This window comes from Naegleria fowleri, assembly GCF_008403515.1.
Source record: "Naegleria fowleri strain ATCC 30894 chromosome Unknown tig1, whole genome shotgun sequence".
Lineage (NCBI taxonomy): Eukaryota > Heterolobosea > Eutetramitea > Acrasida > Naegleriidae > Naegleria > Naegleria fowleri.
In genome coordinates, this window is record NW_025407933.1 from 167,855 (window position 1) to 190,160 (window position 22,306).

Genomic DNA, 22,306 nt, shown 5'->3' on the forward strand with positions numbered 1-22,306 from the left:
TCTTCTTCAAATTTGGAATGATGCAATTTTATTGTTGTTACAGAGATTCCATTATACCACTAAGAAAATTTCTTTCATTCGGAATGAACACACACGTTTGAATGTAAGGAAGAAATGAATGATGTAAAAAATTATTGCAAGCCAAAGCCCATGCAATTGTTGATGGCTGTCAGTAAACGTTCTCGCATAACCTCCTTACTCGAATACCTCGGTAAGAGCAAGTGATTGAAGCAGGTGTGAGCAGTTGGTAAGCGTTTATCATCGTCGCCATTTCGAACAATGACAAATCCCAATTCACCTAAACCTTTGATTGGCACACGGTCACTTCCTGTACAGAACATTAAGAATTTCTTCTTCTCTTCCTCACTGAAATGATGAACAATGTCCCAAAAGTCTCTAATGAGAGGATCATCTCGATCATATCCATCTGCATATTTAGTGGTACGTTCGAGAGCTTCAAAATCCAAGACAGGACTTCCACAAATGAGTAATTCAATTTCCTCTGCTCTGAACAAATCGAGAATGGTCTGATCACTACACACCATTTTGAATCCTTCAATAAATGCTCTAAATTGTCTCTCAATGGATTTTTCAAGTTTCCATTCAACAAACAGTTTCACATATTCCTCTCTATTTTCATTCGTCACTGGAATATTTCCACCATTAGGTTTCAAATCGTGAGTCTCCACATGTCCAAAAACCTCAGTCTCCACCTGAAAGGTTCTACAAAATACATCTTCAACATCTCCTTCAAAATCCAACAATTGTTGAAGTCCTTTTCCTAATTCTGGGAATGTTTCTTTCAAATCCTCCAAATTTGGTTTCAAACCCAACATCTTTTTGTAAACTACAAGTGGGAAATGAATGTCCAAAATAATACTATTATAAATGGCCAATCCAATGACAATACCAATCAATTTGAAGTCATCTCCTGATTCAAACGAATGTGAATTAAACCAAAACGTTCTATTTTTTTCATCGTATTCAAACATTCCATAATTGACATCAAAAATTTGTTTCACGATCAATTGGAAAAATTCCTTTCGTACACCTCCTTCATCGATACCTTCTTCACCAATAAATTTCACACGAAGTTGTTTTTTTAAATCATCGGCTCGGTTCATAATTTCATTGAGAGCTGTTTGTAGTAAATTATGTCGATCTACTTTCAAGACGCAGAAGAGAGAAGTTGGTTGTCTGAAAAGAGAAGAAATGAAGGCATTTCTCAATTCTTTGTTTTGTTGAATTTCTGCATCCAATTGTAAGATTTTGCTCTTAAAGTTTGGATCTAAAATGTATGGAAATTCACAAAAATTGAAATATTCAAAGCCATGATTGGGTGTACTCTGAGCTTTCGTCCAACGAATGTAGTCCTCCTTAATATCGACAATATTATTGACGGCATCATTATAGAATTCTCTGTAATCGACCTTGTCATCGAATGGTTTCTTTTCATTGGCAGCGTCTATGAACAAGTTCAAAGTATTACAATAAGTATTGAATAAAGTAATGACCATTGGTCGAGAAATAAGTATTGAAGCATGAACGTTCGTTATTATTGTGTCGCTCACAAAAACTACAATCACACAAAAATACTTACTGATAATTCCCAACAATCTTGTCGCGTAGGCAATTCCTTCATCAATGTATCCTCTTGAGTACAATTGCACTGTGATGAATTGTTGGAAAATACTAACAAATGAGGAAAGATATTCTTTTGGCGTGTACGACAATACTTCTTTCAATTGTTTGAGAAGATTTGAAGACAGTTTTAAAATACCCTGCATTAAAAGTAGGAGAGATCTGTGCGAAGATGGTTCCATTAATAATGGACACTGTAAGACAACCACTACGAATTTCACATTTTGAACTCGATCGACATGACTGTTGAATCTCTTTCCAAGTTCTTCGATGGCATGAGTGAGACAATTAATGACAGAGTCGTTCTTCTACAAGAGAAAGTGAAAGGTCCAAACGAGCATCAAGTATTAGTGTTATCATTATTTATCAACAATAAACAAAATTGAATATTGATTTAAAAATGCAAAAATATACACTTACAGTGCCTAGAATGACTTTGTACACTCTTTCTACTGAACTATTGTCAATTTGATTCTTTTCTTTAGTGGGTTTCCTGTAGAGAGCATCACGGGATTGAAAACTGTAAGATAAGGAGCTGTCACTACTGAAAACTCTCTTAATAATGTCCATAAAAACTGCATAGTCACCGCTCTTAGCATTGTCTTCAAGAATTCTTTGCAAGCATTCCTCTTGCACACATAAATCTAGATTTTAATGATGCACACACATTCATAATTTGTCATGATCGCCATGATCAAAGCATGTTCCGAAATGTCCAAATATTTTCCAAATTCAACAAATAATTTTGATGAAATATATAATGTTTGGTTACAATCACACATTTGCATCATGAGCAATATGGTTCGCAACCATAATTGTAGATACAACTCGTTAATACATGACACTAAAATCAATAGAAACTACAAACCTAAAGTAGGTGAGAAATTAGGTAGAATTGGATTGACAATATCACATATAAAGAATTGTGGATTTGTCTTATCGAAGGCTTTCTTTGCAAATTCAATGGCTTGTTTGGCTGCTTCTGTTTCATTCACGGAAGTATTTCGTTTGCAATGTGGATTTTTACAATGTTCCAATCCACAGCCTTGAGTCAATTGATAAAAGTAACTAAATGATGAATTCAAAATGTAGTAAAATTATCATGTCAGACAATGAATTTGTTGTATTGATAATATGCAATAATAGTGATAAATGATTTAGAACACAGTATGGATTGGTGTGGGTTGATCGGATATTAAATTGATCAACAACAATGTTCGGAATTTGTTGTTTTTGTCATTCGTAAGACGACATGTTATATTTTCAAATGTTATTATCGTTCAATTATTATTACAATATTAATAAATAGTTGTTGTATTGCAATAACATACGCATGAACCATCAATTTGAGTAAGGTTCTGTTATTGAAAATTCCAATGGAGAGTAATTGTTTAAATTGTTCTTCTCCATTAAATCTTCTTTCACCCATTTCAACATCTTTTGAAGGGTGGCCAATGTTGGTTGTAGAAGCTGATGATGTGTTCCAAGAAGACAACATTTCCGAAACTGAAGGTACCACACGACGCAAAAAGAAGGAAACGTTCTTTTTTTATCTTTCAAAGCCTTCTTCGAAAGACTTGCCAGTTCGAAAGGATGAGTTGACTCACCCACATTGAAAAAGGCTTTGATGATTACATCTCGGAAGTGTGTGTCTGTCTCTGAGAAAAGCTTGACGAAAACCACCACCACCATTGCAATGATAGAATAATATTTTCTTATTTATTGAGATGACATGTTATCAAAGAGATCCAATCAATTTACGTGGATAGATGGATGCAAATGATCATTTGTGGATGAGATGATGACAATACTAGTCATTGAACTTAAAATTCTCTCTTTCTTCTGAGATTCTTTCTCTTTTGCTTTCCTCCAAGTCCTTCTCTGGTCTTAGGGAAGGTCTTATGACGATGCATGAAAGCAAGTTCAGACTCAGACATGGTTCTAAGTGTACCATCTTCCTCAGAAACCATGAATCTTCTGGCTCTTTCGTCATCAAACTTCTTCTTCATTTCAGCCACATATAACTTGTATCTTGAAACATCAGATCCAAAACCAGTCTTATTTTCAACTTCTTTTTCAATAACTTCAACTTTTTTGCTTTCCTGTTCACCAATGACATACTCTTGGAATGGATATTTGACATAATCTGGTAAATTGTCATCTGATGCTGTGTTCATGGGTTTAGATGATTCTTCTAAAAATCGCTTGTATGCTTCTTCTTCAGTAATTTGATGGGTTAATATCTTTGGTGTTGCTTGACCTTTCTTTCTATCTCTGTCTTCTTTGTCTGACCTTCTAATATCCTCACTGAAAATAATTTTTGCCTTGTCAAAACTGAATGGCTTTCCAGTTCGCTCAGCCTCATCCCATTCTCTCAAAAGAAGTGAACACCATGCTTGCTCGCGAGTAATACCAAATTCAAGAGCCAATCGTTCACCTGTCCAGTATGCTGGATCTTTTTTGTGAAGTTCAAACATTCGGTCCAAATCATCTCTTTTAACGTGCTTAATTTTGTTTTGTTCTTGTCTCACCTTCTCTGCTAACTCTTTTTCTTGTTCATACTCATTCTTTTCATAGGAAAGAGCCTCCTCATATAAACGCAATGCAGCAAATGTTTCCTCTGGAGATTCACCTGGCTTTCCATAATGTTCATGAACTTGTTTTAAATATTCATCTGTAACCAGTCTTCCTTCAATGACCTTTCTGTCACTATGATTTTTAGGTAATTTTGAGAAATCATTTTCAAAATGTGGTTCCAAATCGGAGACGTGAGGAAGTAAAATTTCTCTTGGTGTTTGCATCAATCCCGGTAATAATTCATTTGCAAGTTGAAAAGCAATGTCATCCTTTTGGTTTTGGCTAAGAGAAAGATGATATTCAAAGGCATCCCAATTAGGGTCATCCAGCTCTCTATCCATCTCACCGATGCTCATATTTTCGAGTTCCTCTCGTGTATATTTGTTAATTAATTTGTAGAACGAGTTTTCGGTAATAGGTCTTAATTCTGTTTCTCCTTCTTTTGGAATCTGTTCGTTGTTGTAGAGCACAGCGTCCCATTGGTCTTCTTCTCTTATGGTTGCTTTTGCCTCGTCGAACAACCTGAAAATAGGAATGTCATCCGTGTCTGCTTTTTTCATTTGATACTTGGGTTTCTTGTATTTGAAAACACCTGCTTGTCTCATCCACTTTGCATCTTTTGATTTTTGTTCTTTGGAAGACTTTTTATTCCGTTGTTGTGATGACGATGAGGCTGCTGAGATGGCAACAAGTGGGTTGGCCTTGCTGATGTGAGTTTGTAATGATGTTGGGAAGGAGGAAACCAATGAAAATGGTTTCGTTGAAGCTGTAATTAGTTTCTTATACATGATGATGATGATTTGAGAAAAAGGGAATAATGTTTGCTGCTGGCGGAGACTGCCTAATTGGATAATGATGAAGTCTTGCCCAACAACAAGAAATATTTTTTTTTCAAATTTTACAATTTAAAAAAATTGAATGAGTGGAACCACAAAGAGTTTCTTTTGTGCAACGAAAGAGGTTTTCATGATGTGTAGCTCAAGATTCATCGACTCACGGCTTTATAGAGGAAAAGGTCCACTTATTCGACTTCAGTTCTCTCTTTTTGAAAAAAATAAAGTCTCTCTTGTTCTCAGTTTCCCTTTCTTTTAAACGATGACTCCTCCAAAGTGGCCTCATGCATCATCCTCTGAAGTAGATGCTTACAAGGGTCATGTAATTCCACCTTCATCGCCTCTCTCTACTTTTACAATTCTCAGAAGAGTCGGTCGAATAGAGAAGTTTTGGTTTTTGAAAGGCCTTAATTGAGAGATGGAGTGTTAAACGAGTTGGTTCATTCTTGTGTAAACTGTGTATGTGACGTCCTCTCCGAAAGTAAGTAGTTCTTTTCACGTAATACAAACAGAATCAGAAGCATGTACAATTTAATTGAATGATTTGAATCTATACCACAAAGACAACTAAAGTTTGGACAACAAGTCATCAATGGTAGCTTTCGTTTGAGAATGTTGTGTTTTGGTTCTAATCCATCGAAGCATGTCTGGATCTTTTTGAGCAAATGCTGTTTCAATCGCCTCTTTGAAACACTGCAGTTCTACATAGAGTTCAACCCTCTCCCAAGTGTCACTCACTCTGGGAATATATTTCAATGCTTCAACAGTGTTTTTCTGCTGCAAACATGCCTCCACAAAAGGTCGATAACCAACAGGTGATTTTTTCTTTGAAAACTTTTCAAGTTTGTTCCACTTTCCTAACTTGGATAGGGCCGCAATCTTAATCCACCAATATTTTTTGTCTGACACTTGGAATTCCTTTTTGACCCTCTTTGATTGCTTATTTCCTGTTAGTAAACAATGGTAAATAGTGTCGCTCACAGAAAGACCGACAAATACAGGAGAAGGTTGGTTCTTATCGAAATCTCTTTGCATTTGCAATAGTTTGATTTGTTCCTCACAAAGCTTACTGTCTAATTGGTAGTCTTTCTTCTTATTGTAGAGTTCTTTGGCTTGATTCAGAATCTTTTTATGAGCTTGCGGCTCATCTTCATAGGCAAAAGATTCCAAAACATTCATGGCTGCTGCTTCTTCTTGTTTGTCTAATGCATGGAAGAAAACTTTGAGGAAATCAATGTCTTGTTCCTTGCAATATGTTACAAGCAGATTACGGGCAACACGAAAACCTTTTTCATTGATGATTGAGAAAAAGTGTGAGACTTCCATATTTTTCTTCATATGAAGAAGAACAAGATAAACCAAATCTGTTTCACCACTTATGATTGCCTTTCTGAGAGCGTTCTTTGTTTCTCCCATGTTTAAAAGTAGTGGGACCTGCTCGCTCGCTCTTTCCTCTCGTTCTAATAATTGAATAGCCAAGTTCTTTTTGCCTACACTGTATGCTGTAGAAGCTACGCTAGAAAATGGAATACCTTCACATTCTGAAAGTTTCTTGTCGATGGATTCTAGTATGATGTTGTCATCTTCGTTGGAAAGTACTTTTGAGCATGCCCAATGGACTAAAACGCTGTTTGGCTTAATTTTAAGATAGGTACAAATCCTATATGCAAGTAAATGTTGCATTCTATTTACCAGTCGATCGATGAGTACTTTTGGAGTTAATCTCTTGTATTGTTCCAAAGTGATGGGAATACCTATTGAGGGATCTCTGACTGCATTCATTACTCTTAACATTTTACATGTATTCACAAATTCTGTGTGGTCAAAGTCGTCACAAAATGATTTACCATAGGAAGCAGCACGAAGCAGTGATTTTTGAAGTGAAGGGTTGAACTCGTTAGCTGATGCTTCAAGACATGCCTTCACTGCAGGCTTGAGGTTGGCCTTAATGGATCGAATATTCTTAATGGAGGAAGCATTTTTCTTTTCAAATTCCATGTAGGCATCGTAAAGCATAGCCGAAGGAGTGAGAGAGCCAATTTTGAAAATATCAAAGTTGGCTTCTGGAACTCTCTGTAAAAATTCGCACGAATCATTCGTAATAACTCTAACACCATCAAATTCTGTTACGAGATGAATTGGACTTTCATAGTGAAAGGTGCTGTAATCTCCATTGGGGCCAATCATGAGCAAGAGAGACACATTTCCTTCTCTATTGTTCAATTGTTCCCAATATAAGCAAACACTGTCCTCTCCACACCAAGCAATTTGTGTAGGAGGATTGGAAGATCCATTCGTATCAAATTCAGCATGCTTGTCAGTAAAATCAGATTTTACAACCCAGAGAGATCCTGATTCATTAAAGGTTGCCAAAGCTTCTCCCGAAGGAGATGCACATATTTTCGGAAAAGGCCCATTATCCAATCCAACGTCATGACATTCATCAGAAGTGACAATGAAAACAGTAGGGCTCTGTGGGACACTGATGACTATTTCCAAATCTCCAGATACTGTAACACTTGGTTGTAATATACACATTCCAATTTCCTGTTCGTCATTAAAATCAAGAGTTGAAAGATCTAATATGAGTCAAGTGATATAATATTAATTTTTCAATGATAATAAAGAATCATTTTCTGAGTTATCATTTTGTTGAAAAATACATACTCATGGGTGCAAATTGCTCACAAAATGGGGCATCTAAATCAGAGACCACCCAAATCTTGAAATCTTTTGTAAGGATTGCAACACCAGTTTCCCAATGTTTGATTTTAAGTATTCCAGCATTTTTCACCTCTTCCACAAATCCGAACTGAAGTAATTGTTTACCAAAAATATCAAAAACAAACACATGTGCATCTCTAATGAATACGTGTGAATTGTGATTTTGCAAATGAATTCAACAGTAGTGATCCTTTAAATTTGTTACTATCAAATCCAAAAACATACTCTGTTACACATATTAAAGATTCATCGTGTGTCCATCCCATATATTGGAGAGACTTGTTTAATTGTGCATTCCACTACGTGATCATTGTTGCGAAAATTATCGTTGTCGGTCCATCAAGTCCAATAGTACAAATACGAACCTCAAACTTTGATATTCTCTTTCCGGAGCTGGCAAACACATAAACATATTGTTTAGTATCTGTTCCTTTAAATCTTAATAGTTTTTTAGGATCACGGGTGAGAGCTACTCGGACGAGTAATAATAGTAGTACATCATAAAATTCCAACAGAGTTTTTCAACAACAATAATTGTAGATACGTTCCAACAGTAATTATGAAAAATTTGTGTTGTGGTATCACCATTATTCGGTGTTGATGATTTGTTCTTCTCATCAGAAAATTATAATTTTGTACCTACCAATTGGGCCTCCGAAATTTGCTGCAGCGATCAAACATTCCGAAAGATTGATGTGGTCATCATCCCATTGCATGGTGTAGATCTCTTTCTTTCGGTAGTAAACAGGAAGGCCTTTTTTGCCTTTTCCTAACTGAACCCACTCGGCACTCATGATGGCTAATAATTTTTTTGTGATGAAAAATCTTGTGAGGCTTTTAATGAATTATTCAACAGATCGCTATCTAGATTCAAACATTAAAGTCATTTCACAATAAGAAACCATCTTTAGGCTCAATCATTGGTGAAGGCAGAGAGGGCTACGGTAAACATTGAAACCAAAAAAAATATTCGACAGCCTATCCTCTGCAAATAACACAGAGGTAAAGAAGTTGATGTTCATTGAGTGGAAATATTTATCGCAACCTCATGTGATGGTAGTACATACAAAATACCATAGAACAAGAGTTCAAAATATGCCACAGATTGATAAGGTGAAGGAAAAACTTTTAAATAAGTTAGGTTACCTCCTTGTCTTCATATTCCTTCAACAGTTTGCCAAATGTGATGATAGCCCTGGTCCTTATCGAAATTGTGATAAGGCACTAATGCTTCTCTACTTTATGGTGCAAGGTTTGCCTTTTGATGGTACTGGCCTTCCAAAAAGCACTCTTCATAGAGTGTACAAGTTCTTCTTTAAGGAACATTATACTGAGAACAGAAATGGGCAGCTTATGCATTGAAAACCTGGTTCTCAACTCCATTGCTAAGAGTATTAACTGCACAAACTGAAAATCCGACCACAAACGAAGGAAGGGAATAAAGTCAATTGACAAAATATGCAGAAAATCCCACAAACCCATTTGTTCCTCTAAATTAACCAAACGATTCTTGTTGTTTACGTCTTTGAAACAAGGGAAGTTATGACAATGCATGTGGATGGACATGACACAGAATTTAATTACGCTCCAGTTAACGAGAACGAAATTGCCTCAAGAAAAGACCTTTATTCGTGGAAACTAAAGAGAACAGGTCTCCGCACTCAATTCGATGCATTAGAGTATGGATTGACATTTTCATAAACATGCATTTTCTTAAACATGATCTGATCAGGATTGTCTTTACATTTAGCCGCGTCTGATACCATTAATGCAAACCCTTGAATGTCCTGAATTACGAGTGCGGAGACCTGTTCTCTTTAGTTTCCACGAATAAAGGTCTTTTCTTGGAAGATCATTTAAGTTCTTGCAAAATATAAGGTGTCAACACATTATTGGTATTTAATTAACCTCTAAAATTGCATTACATGGATATGGTTTGGATAGTTATATCAGCAAAAGAATTTGAATATTCACAACGAATGCCATAATTAGAGTCAATTTGTGAGAGAAGTTTCTGTTTCATGACACACTCTCGAATGTTTTTTCGATTCGTCTCGTATTCATTCCAAAAATTGTGTTCCAAGATTTGATCAATGTTCATTCTATTCTCAGGAACCCATCTCAATATTTTCTCTAACATGTCCTTGCAGCTCTCAGTAGCACCGTTTAAACAGTCACCAAGTTGGGATGTTTTGTTTGGAAGTTGAGCTCTCTCGTTGGTTTCTAAAATAATTCGTTCTCTTTCCTTTGCATTAATGGTTTCCATGGAAGAAAAGATGTTAGATGATCGTGAATGTTTTGGAATCTCTGATGCTCTAAATAAGCTATCTAAAAGTTGACGCAATTCATCAGGTCTCCCTAGTACTTCGAAAAGGGAACTTGCCAACAAGTGCTCACTCATTGTTGTTCCAAATACACTGTTTCGTTGTCTCTTGTTCGAGTCCAAGCTTAAATACAAGAATTCCGTAAATAACACTCCAAGAGTCCACAAATTTTGATGCACAATAATGGAAGGTATTAATTTTTCGTCAACTTCAGTCTTCATACACATCATTAAGAGAACTTCTGGGGACCAATATTTTAGCGATAACCTTGGCAATAATTCAACACCGCTCTCTTGATCGTTTTCTATTGATACCTTGCATCGACTGTTTCCCCTTGTGACAAGAATGTTCTGATCAGGATTGAAAAGTACAGAGTTCATAATACTTTTGGAATTCTTTAAAATATGGTACATGATTTGATTGGCTGTTTCTAAATCGAAATTATAATTTGAATCCACAACGTCATCCATAACCAAGTCAAGATATTCCGAAATGCTAATTGGAGTTTCAAGAGTGGTGGGAGAGGCATCATTGACATTGCTATTACTATGAATCATGATCAACGACAAAGAATCTCGTGGAGGCAGTCTTGGAGCTGTAGGTGACGTCATGTACTCGATTAAATCTTCCATATCTTCCAAACGATACAATTTGCACCAGTCTCTTGCTGTTAATCCCAAAAAATCTCTTTCATATGGATTGTAGCCTAGTTCTAATATATCTATGACTTCTTTGTACATTTCTCTGACGGTAAAATGGTGTAAGAGAGTGTGTCCATTGGAATCTCTTTTGTATTTGAAGTATGTGTATTTTTTCTTTTTGAGAAAATGTAGAAATTTCATATTGTTCAAATAAATTAAATGCATCCAAATCGTTGATTGATGTCATGGATTGATGATTGATACTCTCCTCTGAATTAGGATTCGCAGAGTTAATAACGTCTTCCATTGTTTCATCGAAAAAGAAATCATCGCTTGGAACAGCGTTCTGTTTTTGGTCATTTGTTTCAAAACTCTTGTCATTATAAAATTCGAAATCTAGAAACTCTCCGCTTTTGGTGGTAATGTCCTGACCTCCACATACCAGTTTCAGAGAGCAGTCAAGAGTGTGTTCCTTAATGACAGGGGTGTAGCTAAAAATTTCCAAGTCATGATCTGATAACTGGTCTTGCAGTGGAGTCAATACATGCTTTTTGTTGATAATATAAGTGTTTGAGGGGTTAGATTTATCTTCAAATTCAAGACTCATAGATGGAGAAAATGGTGACAAGAGTTGAGTAACGAGATTTGCCTTAAGTAAAGGATCTTGCTCGCTCAATGAAACATAGAGTACAAAATGTTGGCTCTTCTTACTGTGGGCTCTATTAGGAGAAACGTTGACAAGCTTGAGTTTAGAAATAATAGTCATGATACTGTTTTTGGTATCAAGAGGAGAGAACATGGCTGGAAATGAGGGTATTAAAGGCATAGGGAATGAGGATGCAAGAAATGGTGGACCAGTATTACTAGCACTTGTATTCTTCTTGTCATCTCGTTTTCTCTTTTTAGGAATTGTTGATTCTTCTGAGGTCGGAGTTGCCGTAGAGGTGGCACAAGAAATTGCAGTTTCTGGGGCAAGTAAGTTAGATGAAATGAGAACATGTTGGTGATTTGGAAATTCATGGTTGTTATGAGGACAGTTCGTAAATGGAGGATAATAATGGCATTGGCTAAGAGAGGGAACTAAATCTTGTAGGTTTGAAGAGAATGGAGAATTCGAGTGGAATCGATTTGATACAGGAGGTTTGGTTTTTTCAAGCTCCTCCATTTGTTCAATCACATGCTCAGTCACCCATGCATATCTATTCTTACCAATTTGAACTCCATAGCATGGAATTCGATCTTGACCAACTCTCCTACTGCTTCTTTCATTCACAATCATGGCTCCAATAGATCCATGAAGAGCAATTGGTCTTTGAGAAAATATGGTTGGATGACCATTCACATTGCACTAACACAAGTGTTTATCATGGTTGCAAGATGAGAGAGGGGAATATGGTAAAAGGAAAATACTTTCTTACTACTCACCTTTTTAAAACTGATCAATTTGCCAATTTCATATTTGTGATTTACATATCCTGCAAGGATCGTTCTATTCTTACTGCAACCTCCATCAATCTCTACAACCACAGGCTGATTCTTGAACACTTGTTCAGTGTCATCATTGTTCGTACAAGTATCATTCGCTACTTGTTTTTTCTTTTTCTTAATTTTTCGTTCTTTTTTAATGCTTGTTGTGTCACAAGTGGTACTTTCAATAGATTCTTCGGGTTCTTCATGATTGTTGGAAGTTGCAAATGTTGTTTCTGGATGGCTATGATTGTTGTTGTTGTTCATGATGATACTACGACTGTCGCTCGCTTGCTGCAGAAATCCTTCTTCATCTGATGGCGACAGTTGCTCTTGTTTAATAATCATGGATTGCTGGGTTGGATTGTTATGGATGGCAACCTCGTGCAGTTGTTGACGTAGCTGTTGTTGGTTCATCACCAATGGAGTAGCACCTCCTTCCCCATCATGATGACTCAATTCATTTCCTCCCATCCGCATCAACATTTTGGAAAGAACTTCATATTCCGATCTTTCATTCTGATCATCCTTCATTTTCGTTGTGAGTTGTTTCAGGGATTCCGTGACGGCACGGATTGTGTTGTTCCTATTCAAATAATAACAATAATTACAATTACAACAATCAGCAGAGAAGATCAAGGAGTGAACCTCGTTTTCTATTTTTTCTCGGAAAGAAGAAGAACACAAAAACCAATGAGTTCCAAGGTGGTGCCCTCCGATATGATCGACCCAACTTGGAATCTTTCAAATCAAGATCCATGATGATGATGATCGCGTCGTTCCGCACAAGTGTGTAATACTCCTGCTGATCTGGCAGCTGTTGTTGAATTCTTTCCGAAAGCCTATCAATCCATTCTGAAGAATTATGAAAAAAATGTTGTCTAAGAGAGTGGTGTCCCGATTATCATCATCAGCAACATCGACAACTCCAGTTGTTGTGGCTCGGGAGCTCACCTTTTCATCATCATCACCATGGCTTGTACGAACCAGTATTTGGAATCAAGTTATTGGAACAAACCATGCCACCAGAGAATATTCTAAAATTTACCAAAGTAATTACGGAAGAATGATTCTAAATCCAAATGGTGTAATTCATAGAAATATATTTATGAGTAGCATAAATAGTTTGAAAAATTCGCCAAACAAACATTGCATCGGAAAGAGAGAATTTTCAACTGCAACAATATTTCTACAGGATGAACAATCCAATTTAGAAAAACTGGGTGAGACAAGACCCAAGAAGGTGTTGCTTGTTGATGGAACTCCGTTGGTGGTGAGAGCCTATCATGGTACGCCTCCATTAAGCACGTAAGTTTCAAAATAGTTATTTTCGAAAAATTGAATAGATTGATTCAATCAATTCTTGTTCAAAATTCCACACACAAAATTCAAAACAGATCGACTGGAATACCAACAAATGCCGTGCTAACATATGTGAAGAGTCTTGTTAATATTTTGCAATCAGATCACTATGACTATGTGGGGGTGTTTTTTGACTCTGGAAAGCCCTCCGTTCGAAAAAGCATTTCCCCAGATTATAAGGCAACCCGTAAACCTACTGATGATGTAAGTTCAATATTTGTGATTGATGAAGTTGGATTATAAATGTTGAAATAGCTTTTGAAAAAACAATTTCCAATTTGTAAATTACTTACTGAGAAAATAGGTATCAAAGTTATAAGCATGGATGGATTTGAAGCTGACGATTTAATAGCAACAATGACTCGAGAAGCAAGAGAGTTAGACCATTCTGTTGTTGTTGTATCCTCTGATAAAGATCTTCATTGCTTGGTTGACGAGCAGACTGTCATGCTAGATCCAATGACCAAAAAAACTATATCAATGGATGACATCATTGACAAGTATTCATTACCACCAAAGCTTATTCCAGATTATTTGGCCCTTGTTGGAGACACTGCAGATAATATTAAAGGTGTCAAAGGAATTGGAAAGAAAAAAGCTGTTGCCTTGCTAGAGCAATTTATATCTGTCGATGACATTATCAATAATATAGATAAAATTCCAGACAAGAAATCAAGAGATGCTATTTTACAACATCTCGATGATCTCAAACTTTCCCTGCAACTAGTTCAGTTAGATGAACACGTTTCTTTACCTTACAGTTTAGATGATTTAAGATTGGATAGCAGTGCTCTAAAATTAGCATCCAACCATGATGTAAGTGCTCTTCCACAGTAATTATTTTTCATTAAGCTGCTAATTTTAATTTAAAAGTTTGTGAAACAACTTGAAGAATTAGAAATGAATTCCATTTTGAGACTCATACAAAAGAAATCCAAAACAGAAGTACTTAACAGTGCTACCAATAGCAGCACCGATACAGCATCAGAAAAAAAATCTAAAGGAAGAAAGAAAGCAGCGGTAGAAACAATGACCCTTAGCAATACGATGACATCAGCCGACCTCGATCTAGTCAAGCAAAATTATGCAGAAAGTGACAGCACCATTGGAAAGATAACAAAGGAATGTGAATATAACATCATACTTAATGAAAAAGAGCTTGATAATCTTATCAATGATATCAAGTCATGTGGAGTAGGTTGATCTTTTAGTATTCATGACATGTAATTATTAACAACTTTTGTTTGCATTATGAAATTTTTAGTACGTGTCCTTCTCTACAGAAGTTTGTCTACTGAGCATGCACAATCCTGTACTGGCCGGAATGACCTTTTGTCTACAAAAAGGTGTTGCATATTACGTCCCTTTCTTTAAAAATGGCAAAGTGGAATTCAAGGAATCGATTGAACTGCTTGCACAAAACACAATGTGGCAAAAAATTAAAACAGAGATCATGGAAAATAGCAACATTCTAAAAATTGGTCATGATCTCAAACGTCATATTAAGGCTCTTGCTCACTATGGAGTTTCTAGTAAGTAGTATTCATTTTTCGTGAAGACATTTCAACTTAACACACTACAGTTAACAAATTTGATGATATTATGGTAATGTCATATGTATTAAATTGTGGTAAGCATGGACATGAGATGGATGAACTTGTAGAACATATATTAGAAAAGAACCCTAAGGAATATTTAATTCCAGAAAAAGAAGTACTTGGAATTGGTAAAAAGAAAGTCACTCTTCTAGAAGCTGACATTGTTGCCGTAGTTCATTATACTTGTCAGCATTCAGATGTCACGAAACAAATTTATGACATTTTAAAGCCAGAATTACAACAACTTCCCAAACTGACTCAGTTATACGAAACTATTGAACGACCATTGGTGGAAACTCTTGCTGCAATTGAAATGAAAGGAGTATTTATGGATGAAGAGGCTCTCGATAGAATGGAAGTAGAATATAAAGAAAAAATTAAAGATGTAGGAAACAAAATTCGGGAAGCTGCAGGTTATACAGCTATTGACCATATTGAAATTTCTACCGAAGAAGAAGTTGCGGAAATCTTGTCCAATATGGAAGAAGGAGAAAAATTCAACATTAATTCGAACCGACAATTAGGACAAGTGATATTTGATAAGCTTGGTATTGGAGGCAAATACAAAAAGAAGACAAAGCTTGGTGACTACATTTTAAATGCTGAAGTTTTGGAAAAGCTTGCAGAAGAAGGTCATGCCATTGCCAAGTACATTCTCGAGTATAGAGCTCTCACAAAATTATACAGCACCTATATATATGGTCTCAAGCAGCATATTAATCCTTATACAAAAAGAATTCACACAACCTTTCAAAATGCTCTCACTGTTACAGGCAGACTAAGCTCTGTCATGCCCAACATTCAAAACATTCCTGTAAGAACGAAAGAAGGAAAACAAATTCGTAGATGTTTTATTGCGCCCTCTGATGATTATGTCATTATGAAAGTCGACTATTCGCAAGTAGAATTGAGAATTTTGGCCCATCTTGCTCGAATTGATGTACTGAAAGAAGCATTCAAAAACGGCGCTGACGTACATGCCATCACTGCCAGTCAAGTTTTCAATGTACCAATTGATAAGGTGGACAAAGCTACCAGAAATAAGGCAAAGGCCATTAACTTTGGAATTATTTATGGAATGAGTGAATTTGGTCTCTCAAAACGAATTGGTGTTGACAAACAAACTGCAAAAGCATTTATTGAGCAATACTTTCAACAATATCCTGGTATTAAGAAATACATGGAAAACACCAAAGATTTTTGCAGAACACGAGGTTATGTAAATACATTATATCACCGAAGATGTTGGATTCCTGGTATTAATGATGCTGGAAATAATGCAGGATTTGCAGAACGAACCAGCATTAACACACCAATTCAGGGAACCTCGGCAGACATTACAAAAATTGCTATGAATAGTTTGCATAAGGCCTTCTTAGAAAAGGGACTTCGAACTAGAATGATCATTCAAGTGCATGATGAAATAGTTTTTGAAGTACCAAAGGATGAAGTGGAGATTGTGCAACCAATGATTGTCGAGTTGATGGAAGGAGCTCCTTATTTTAATGGAACTTCATTCTCTGTTCCTCTCACTGTAGAGGTCTCTATTGATAGCAAGTGGCTTGCCGATGAATAAGCACGCACAAGGAATTCGAATTACACAGAACAGTTCATAAATTAAAGTTTATTGCTCGTTGTGTTTGTCAGCATGCTTGGTGTACTTTCTTTTTGGAATTGAAGTACTAATTCCTTGGTAGGCCTTCACCTTACTCAATCGAATGTTGAATTTCCTTGCAACCTCAATGTCTGCATCGTGCTCATTTCGTTGGGTATCGGATGAATCATCCTCTTCCTCTGATGAGGATGATTCTGAAGAAGATTCTATAACTTTTCGTGGTCTACCTAATTTTTTAGCAGTTCGTGCCTCATTGGTGGCAGATTGATCTTTTCTTGGTCTACCAACTTTTCGTTTCGGTGGTTGTTGTGAGGAGCTTTCATCCTTTCTTGGTCGACCAACTTTTCTCTTGACAGTTCGTTTCTCCTCTTCTGATTCTGAGGAGGAAGATTCTTCCTCGCTGGAACTCGAGCGCTTGGTAGCGTTACTAGATGATGCATTATTGTGTACAATCTTTCTTGGTCTTTTAACAACAGGCTTATCATCGGATGGCTTTTCTTGCTCCTGTTTCTTTTCTTTAAGCTCTTGTTCTTTTTGTTTTTCTCTAGCCAATACTTCTTCTTTCTTTGGTCTTCCAACTTTTCTCTTCACTGGTTGTTGTTGTGACAATGTGGAGACTTTTTCACTGCTTGAAGCTTTAGTTTCATTCCTTGTTTCAGTTGTGAAGGCGGATGAAGAGGCTGTTGCATTGTTGCTACTACTTGTTGTTGTGGGAGGTGTTTGAACTGGTTTCTTGGGTGTTATCTCTGTAACTGCAGTTGTAGGTTTCTTTGTTGGAGTTGAAGGTGTCGTAATGGTCACAGAGCTTGATGAAGAAGCAGAGAAAGGATTCTGAATTTTTGGAGGAGGCGACTTCATGAGTGACTGAGTAGATGTCAATGTTGGGGTTGTAGGTAGAGTTGTGACTTTTGCATCACTATTTGGCTTGGATTCTTTCCTTGTGATCTCTGAAGTTGTTGTTTTTGATTTGATTCTGTTTTGATCTTGAGGATTTGCAATTGGTTTGGAAGATGATACAGCAGCTGTACTTTTCGCTAAGGTCTCTTCTTTCTTTGGTCTACCGACCTTTCTCTTAAGTGGTTTTTCTTCAGGCTTTGAAGCATTCGATGTGGTGGTGGGTGTAGTATTTTTCTTTGGACGACCAACTTTTCGTTTTGGTGGTTCCTCCTCTTCGGTGGATTCATCACTACTAAGAGCCATCTTGTTTGTTTCAGCTTCTTTCTTTTTCTGCAACTCACGTTGCTCTTTTTCTTTTCGTTTTCTTTCTTTTTCTTCTCGCTCTCGTGCCAATACCTCTTCTTTTCTTGGTCTTCCAACTCTTCGTTTGACTGGAGCTGAAGCAGATTGCTCGCTACTGGGCTTGTTGGCATCGGTCGTTGCAGGTTGTGAAACGTTCTTCTTTGGTCTACCCACTTTTCTTTTTCCTTCTTCTGGCTTGTCAGGGAGTGGATGTTTTCTTGGTCTACCAACCTTTCGTTTGGTGGTGCCCTGTGAAGAGGAGCTAGTGGACTTCTTTTTTCGTCTTGTGGAAGCTTCTTCTTCTTCTTCAGATTCTTCGTCGTATGACATATCACAATCATCTGATGCGGAATGTTCCTCTTCATCTTCGTCTTCTTCGTTATCATCTTCAGAAGATTCTTCCTCACTTTCTGCTTCTTCAATCTTTCTCTTAGGTGGTCTACCTCTGCGTTTTTTAGGAGCTTCATCCTCCATCTTTTCGGTACTCTTCTTTCGACCTCTGACTGACACTCTAGGTTTTTCATTGGAAACAAAAGCAACATCTTGAACTGTAGTAGTGGTTTCCTTTGTTCTTGTTTTACATCTTCTGTAGTTAAAACCTCTAACATTGAGGTTGTTGATATTACCTTTTTGAATTTGCTCATAAATTTTTGTCATTTGAGCTCTTTCATATTCTGTGAGTCCAAATTCATCTTTTTCTTCTTCCTGATTTTGTTTAAATTGATCAGAAATTTGCTTTTCAATCGAAAGAAATTGTCTAAATCTTTTTTGTTGGACTTTCCTCATATTTCTTAAAAGACAAACGTTACCAAAGTCAGCTGCATCCTGTACATCTTTTGGAAGCTTGTTGTTATCTTCCAATATTTTCAGAGTATATAGAGTTCTTTGTTTAAACTTAGAATCAAGTTTGTGATTTTTGATTCTCTTGTTACGTTCCTTGTCCAGATTCGAGTTTTTCTCCTTTAAATCAAGCAAGGATGCTGCTTCTTTGGATGTAATTGTTCCTCTACAATTTTTGCTTCCGCAATAACATTTCTGAAGAGAAACACCATAACATTCCATTGCATAGTCGAATGTTATTTCTTCTCCTTTTTCAATATCTCTTAAGGCAAACACACCTATCCTAGATTGATGACCGACGGTCCATTTCTGTAAAACAGAGTTTGGATCACAACTGTGATTAATAAACCTAGCGTTGTTTCCCTTTTTAGAGGCATCAATAATTTGATTAGGACCAACAGAAAGAAAATAATAATGGCGTTCTCCATCATAAGCTTCTTGGCGTTGTTTGTAAATTTTCTCGTCAAGAACTTCACCCACATATTCAATAATAAAACTTCCTTTAGGAATGCGTTCGTTGGCGAATATTCCGTAACCCTTCTCGCCTGCCTTCTTAACAGTGATTTTTTTCCAACTCTTTTTCTGAAATCGGTTATTTGTACATTTAGATCCACATGCACAATGTCCCAATACACATTCCATGCACAGCACTCTATTCACACATGACTCTCCACAATGGTCATCACCACCAACTTCGCCATTCTTTCGATTTGGTCCACACATGCACATAATAATGTCATCGTCAAACAAATTTTTCCATTGAAACACTGTGGAATCTCCTAAATAAATATTTTCTTCAACATATTCAAAGTTTCTATTGTTGTGAGCCTCTCTTTCATCATCTTCATCGTTTGTTGGATTTTGCTTGCCGTTGTTTTGTTGGATTTCATCTAAATAGGTTTTTCTCTTTTTTTTAGGTAATTTTACATTTTCTTCCTTCAGCTTCATCTTTAACGGCTTATCAAATGTTGGTGTAGACATATTGCAAGAGGTTCCGTTGGAAGTCGATACCGAAGGTGATCTACTAGCTTTTGCTAATTCCTGTAAAAGAAGAGCATCTATATCATTGTGAGTGGTATCATCGTCATCACGATTATAATAATTATTATGGAAATTAATATTATTATTATTTTCGTATTTACCTTCCACATCATTACTGGAGTGTGATGATGAAAGAACGGTGAGAGCCTCTTGTTCATCACGGCCGTTATTTTGTTGTGTTGTTGATTTTCCATTTTGGTATACATGATCAACACCATTTTCGGGCTTGATAGAGGCAGCAAATTCTGAAATGATTGTGTTTTCACTACCACTGTGAATAGCAGGTCGATGAAATATGGTTTCCGCTGCATTTGATGAGCCAATCACTAAAGAAGAGAGATTGCTTGCATCGGGCGGTAGCAAAGTTTCGGTTTGAAGATGACTCATTTTTTCGGTGCGCAAATTTTCGTTTTTATTACAAAACAAAAATTCAACCACGACCAACCATTTTCCTCTTGGTGTTATCTTGTGTGAATATTCGCAGATTTTGATGGGTCGATTAAATTGATATGGCACAAGAGAGTACATGTATTCAAATTGCTCATTATGTAATTTTTAAAATTGGTGATCTCGAATCAATTTTAAAAATTATTGATCATGCTTGCATTTTATGTTGTTGGGTGATGAGGGTTAAAATTGCAATTATTCAGATTATTGATGAATCATAGTAAGAAAATACAAAGTAATTAATCAGTCATATGGTCATGATGATGGTATGTAGGTGAGGTAGAGGTTATATTAGTTGGAGAGAGAGCAGTGATTGGTTTTTCTTCAAAATTTAAAGTTGCTGAAACAGTACAAGTATCTTTTAAATTTTCGTCAATGACCTCTTCTTCAATATTGGTCTGGCTGATCGAAAGAGACTTTGTTAAATTGGAAGCAAGCATTTTAACCTTTTCCATGCTTTCAGGAGTATTTTTTACATATTGAGCCGTAATGTAGAGGAAAATACTAACAAAATTAAAGTAAATTGCCCATGGAGAAATATCTGTAGTGAGAGCTAGATACAAATTAGCAAGTAAGCTCAATACCACTGCAATTTGTCTCTTGTAAGACTCTGATTTCATGAGCCAGTATGAACTCAATGTCAACAATGCTGCACACAAAAATTCTTTCCATATCAATCCAAATATTCTCCAAAGAAATTCTCCTCTATTAACATTTTTGGGCCTGATAGATGCTTTTGAAGATGGTGCATATATCTGTTTTGAATTTCTAATATTTTTCACGAAATTGGCCAATCTTCCAGAAGACGACTGATAAAAGGTGGAAGGAAGTGACGACGAGAAAATTTTTCTTGAAGCAGAATCTAATGGAGATGAAATCTTTCCTCCATTTGAAAGGCGATCAAGAAGCATTCTTCCAATCTGTCTTTTCGACGTTATTCCATACTTGTTGAGAGCTTCCACGTTGGAGAAAAATTTTGAATTCAATGGTAAATCTCCCCCTATCCCAGCACCATTAGATTTTCTGTTTTTAAATATTGAGATGTAAGTGAACGGATTTAAAATGGTTCCCTTATTAGAATAAATAATGTCATAGAGTCTACGTCCAACTGCATATATTGAGATTAATGTATTGCTAAATATGAGAATTCTTCTCGTGTATTTGATGGTGTATGAATGACTTTCATCCATCATACTTTCAACAATTTGTTTCAAATCTTCAATTTCCAATCGAAGTTGTTCAATTTCCATGTCAATTATTGATTTGTTGGGTTGAGATGAGGAAGGTGGTAAAAGTGGGGATGCAATATACAGTGAAGAAGAAGATTCTGAGGTGTGGAGCATTGTAGTGGTCGATTGAGAGTGTTGAGGAATAAAAAGTGGTGACAATTTGTTGTATCGGGGAGATAGTATAGTTGCTGTGTTGTTGGTAGAGGAAGAATTAGTGAGTAAAAGATCAGGAGTGGCAGAGCGAGAGGAATTGTTGCTGTTGCTACTCAGCGATCCTCCTCCGCCGAGCGATGAAAGAAAAGAATCAACATTTGAAGTGTGTTTGGAGGTTGATGATTTGTTCCTCATCGATGATTTTCGGGTTGCGTTTTCATTTCGTTTGTGATCGTGAAGAAGATTCCGAGAGAATGAAGGATTGCTCGATGAAATCTTGCGCAAGACATAAGTCGAGTCATCGTGGTGATGGTGGTGATTTAATTGGGTAGCGTCATCTCCATCCACCTGTTGCAACGAGTCTTCAATACTTTCATTCTCTCGGTACGTAACGGAACGCACCTTTCTCATTATTTTTTCTAGTCGTGAACCTTCAAATGAAAGCTTTCAAAGAGAGTTTTCTTTTTCGATTTGAGAAATTTCTCACGGTCGATCATCATTCTTTGGTTTTCCTTACAGCAAATATGCCCAAGTGTTTTTATTGGTTCAATGTCGGGATAATAGTGGAGATGAAT

General features: G+C 36.5%; 7 protein-coding genes across 7 annotated transcripts; 1 reads left to right on the forward strand and 6 right to left on the reverse strand.

Moving 5' to 3' along the window:
• Nucleotides 1-131: 131 nt before the first annotated feature.
• FDP41_000072 (uncharacterized protein) lies at nt 132-3,139 on the reverse strand (the record flags this gene model as incomplete). The annotated part of the gene is made up of 5 exons (XM_044710918.1): nt 132-1,465; nt 1,601-1,949; nt 2,062-2,285; nt 2,510-2,709; nt 2,973-3,139. 5 exons carry the CDS (start codon nt 3,137-3,139, stop codon nt 132-134), a joined length of 2,274 nt encoding a protein of 757 aa, XP_044569746.1.
• A 325-nt stretch (nt 3,140-3,464) lies between these two features.
• Nucleotides 3,465-5,006, reverse strand: FDP41_000073 (uncharacterized protein; the record flags this gene model as incomplete). Its single annotated transcript, XM_044711029.1, has 1 exon — nt 3,465-5,006. The coding sequence occupies one exon, from the start codon at nt 5,004-5,006 to the stop codon at nt 3,465-3,467; it is 1,542 nt and encodes a 513-aa protein (XP_044569747.1).
• Nucleotides 5,007-5,618: 612 nt separating this feature from the next.
• Nucleotides 5,619-8,569, reverse strand: FDP41_000074 (uncharacterized protein; the record flags this gene model as incomplete). Its single annotated transcript, XM_044711140.1, has 5 exons — nt 5,619-7,630; nt 7,719-7,912; nt 8,001-8,074; nt 8,141-8,244; nt 8,419-8,569. 5 exons carry the CDS (start codon nt 8,567-8,569, stop codon nt 5,619-5,621), a joined length of 2,535 nt encoding a protein of 844 aa, XP_044569748.1.
• Nucleotides 8,570-9,696: 1,127 nt separating this feature from the next.
• Nucleotides 9,697-12,741, reverse strand: FDP41_000075 (uncharacterized protein; the record flags this gene model as incomplete). Its single annotated transcript, XM_044711251.1, has 3 exons — nt 9,697-10,914; nt 11,183-12,088; nt 12,166-12,741. The coding sequence occupies 3 exons, from the start codon at nt 12,739-12,741 to the stop codon at nt 9,697-9,699; spliced, it is 2,700 nt and encodes an 899-aa protein (XP_044569749.1).
• Nucleotides 12,742-13,081: 340 nt separating this feature from the next.
• On the forward strand, nt 13,082-16,743 carry FDP41_000076 (uncharacterized protein; the record flags this gene model as incomplete). Its single annotated transcript, XM_044711361.1, has 6 exons — nt 13,082-13,515; nt 13,605-13,773; nt 13,825-14,385; nt 14,443-14,763; nt 14,834-15,101; nt 15,152-16,743. The coding sequence occupies 6 exons, from the start codon at nt 13,082-13,084 to the stop codon at nt 16,741-16,743; spliced, it is 3,345 nt and encodes a 1,114-aa protein (XP_044569750.1).
• A 48-nt stretch (nt 16,744-16,791) lies between these two features.
• Nucleotides 16,792-20,289, reverse strand: FDP41_000077 (uncharacterized protein; the record flags this gene model as incomplete). The annotated part of the gene is made up of 2 exons (XM_044711472.1): nt 16,792-19,919; nt 20,004-20,289. 2 exons carry the CDS (start codon nt 20,287-20,289, stop codon nt 16,792-16,794), a joined length of 3,414 nt encoding a protein of 1,137 aa, XP_044569751.1.
• Nucleotides 20,290-20,588: 299 nt separating this feature from the next.
• Nucleotides 20,589-22,142, reverse strand: FDP41_000078 (uncharacterized protein; the record flags this gene model as incomplete). The annotated part of the gene is made up of 1 exon (XM_044711583.1): nt 20,589-22,142. One exon carries the CDS (start codon nt 22,140-22,142, stop codon nt 20,589-20,591), a length of 1,554 nt encoding a protein of 517 aa, XP_044569752.1.
• Nucleotides 22,143-22,306: the final 164 nt, after the last annotated feature.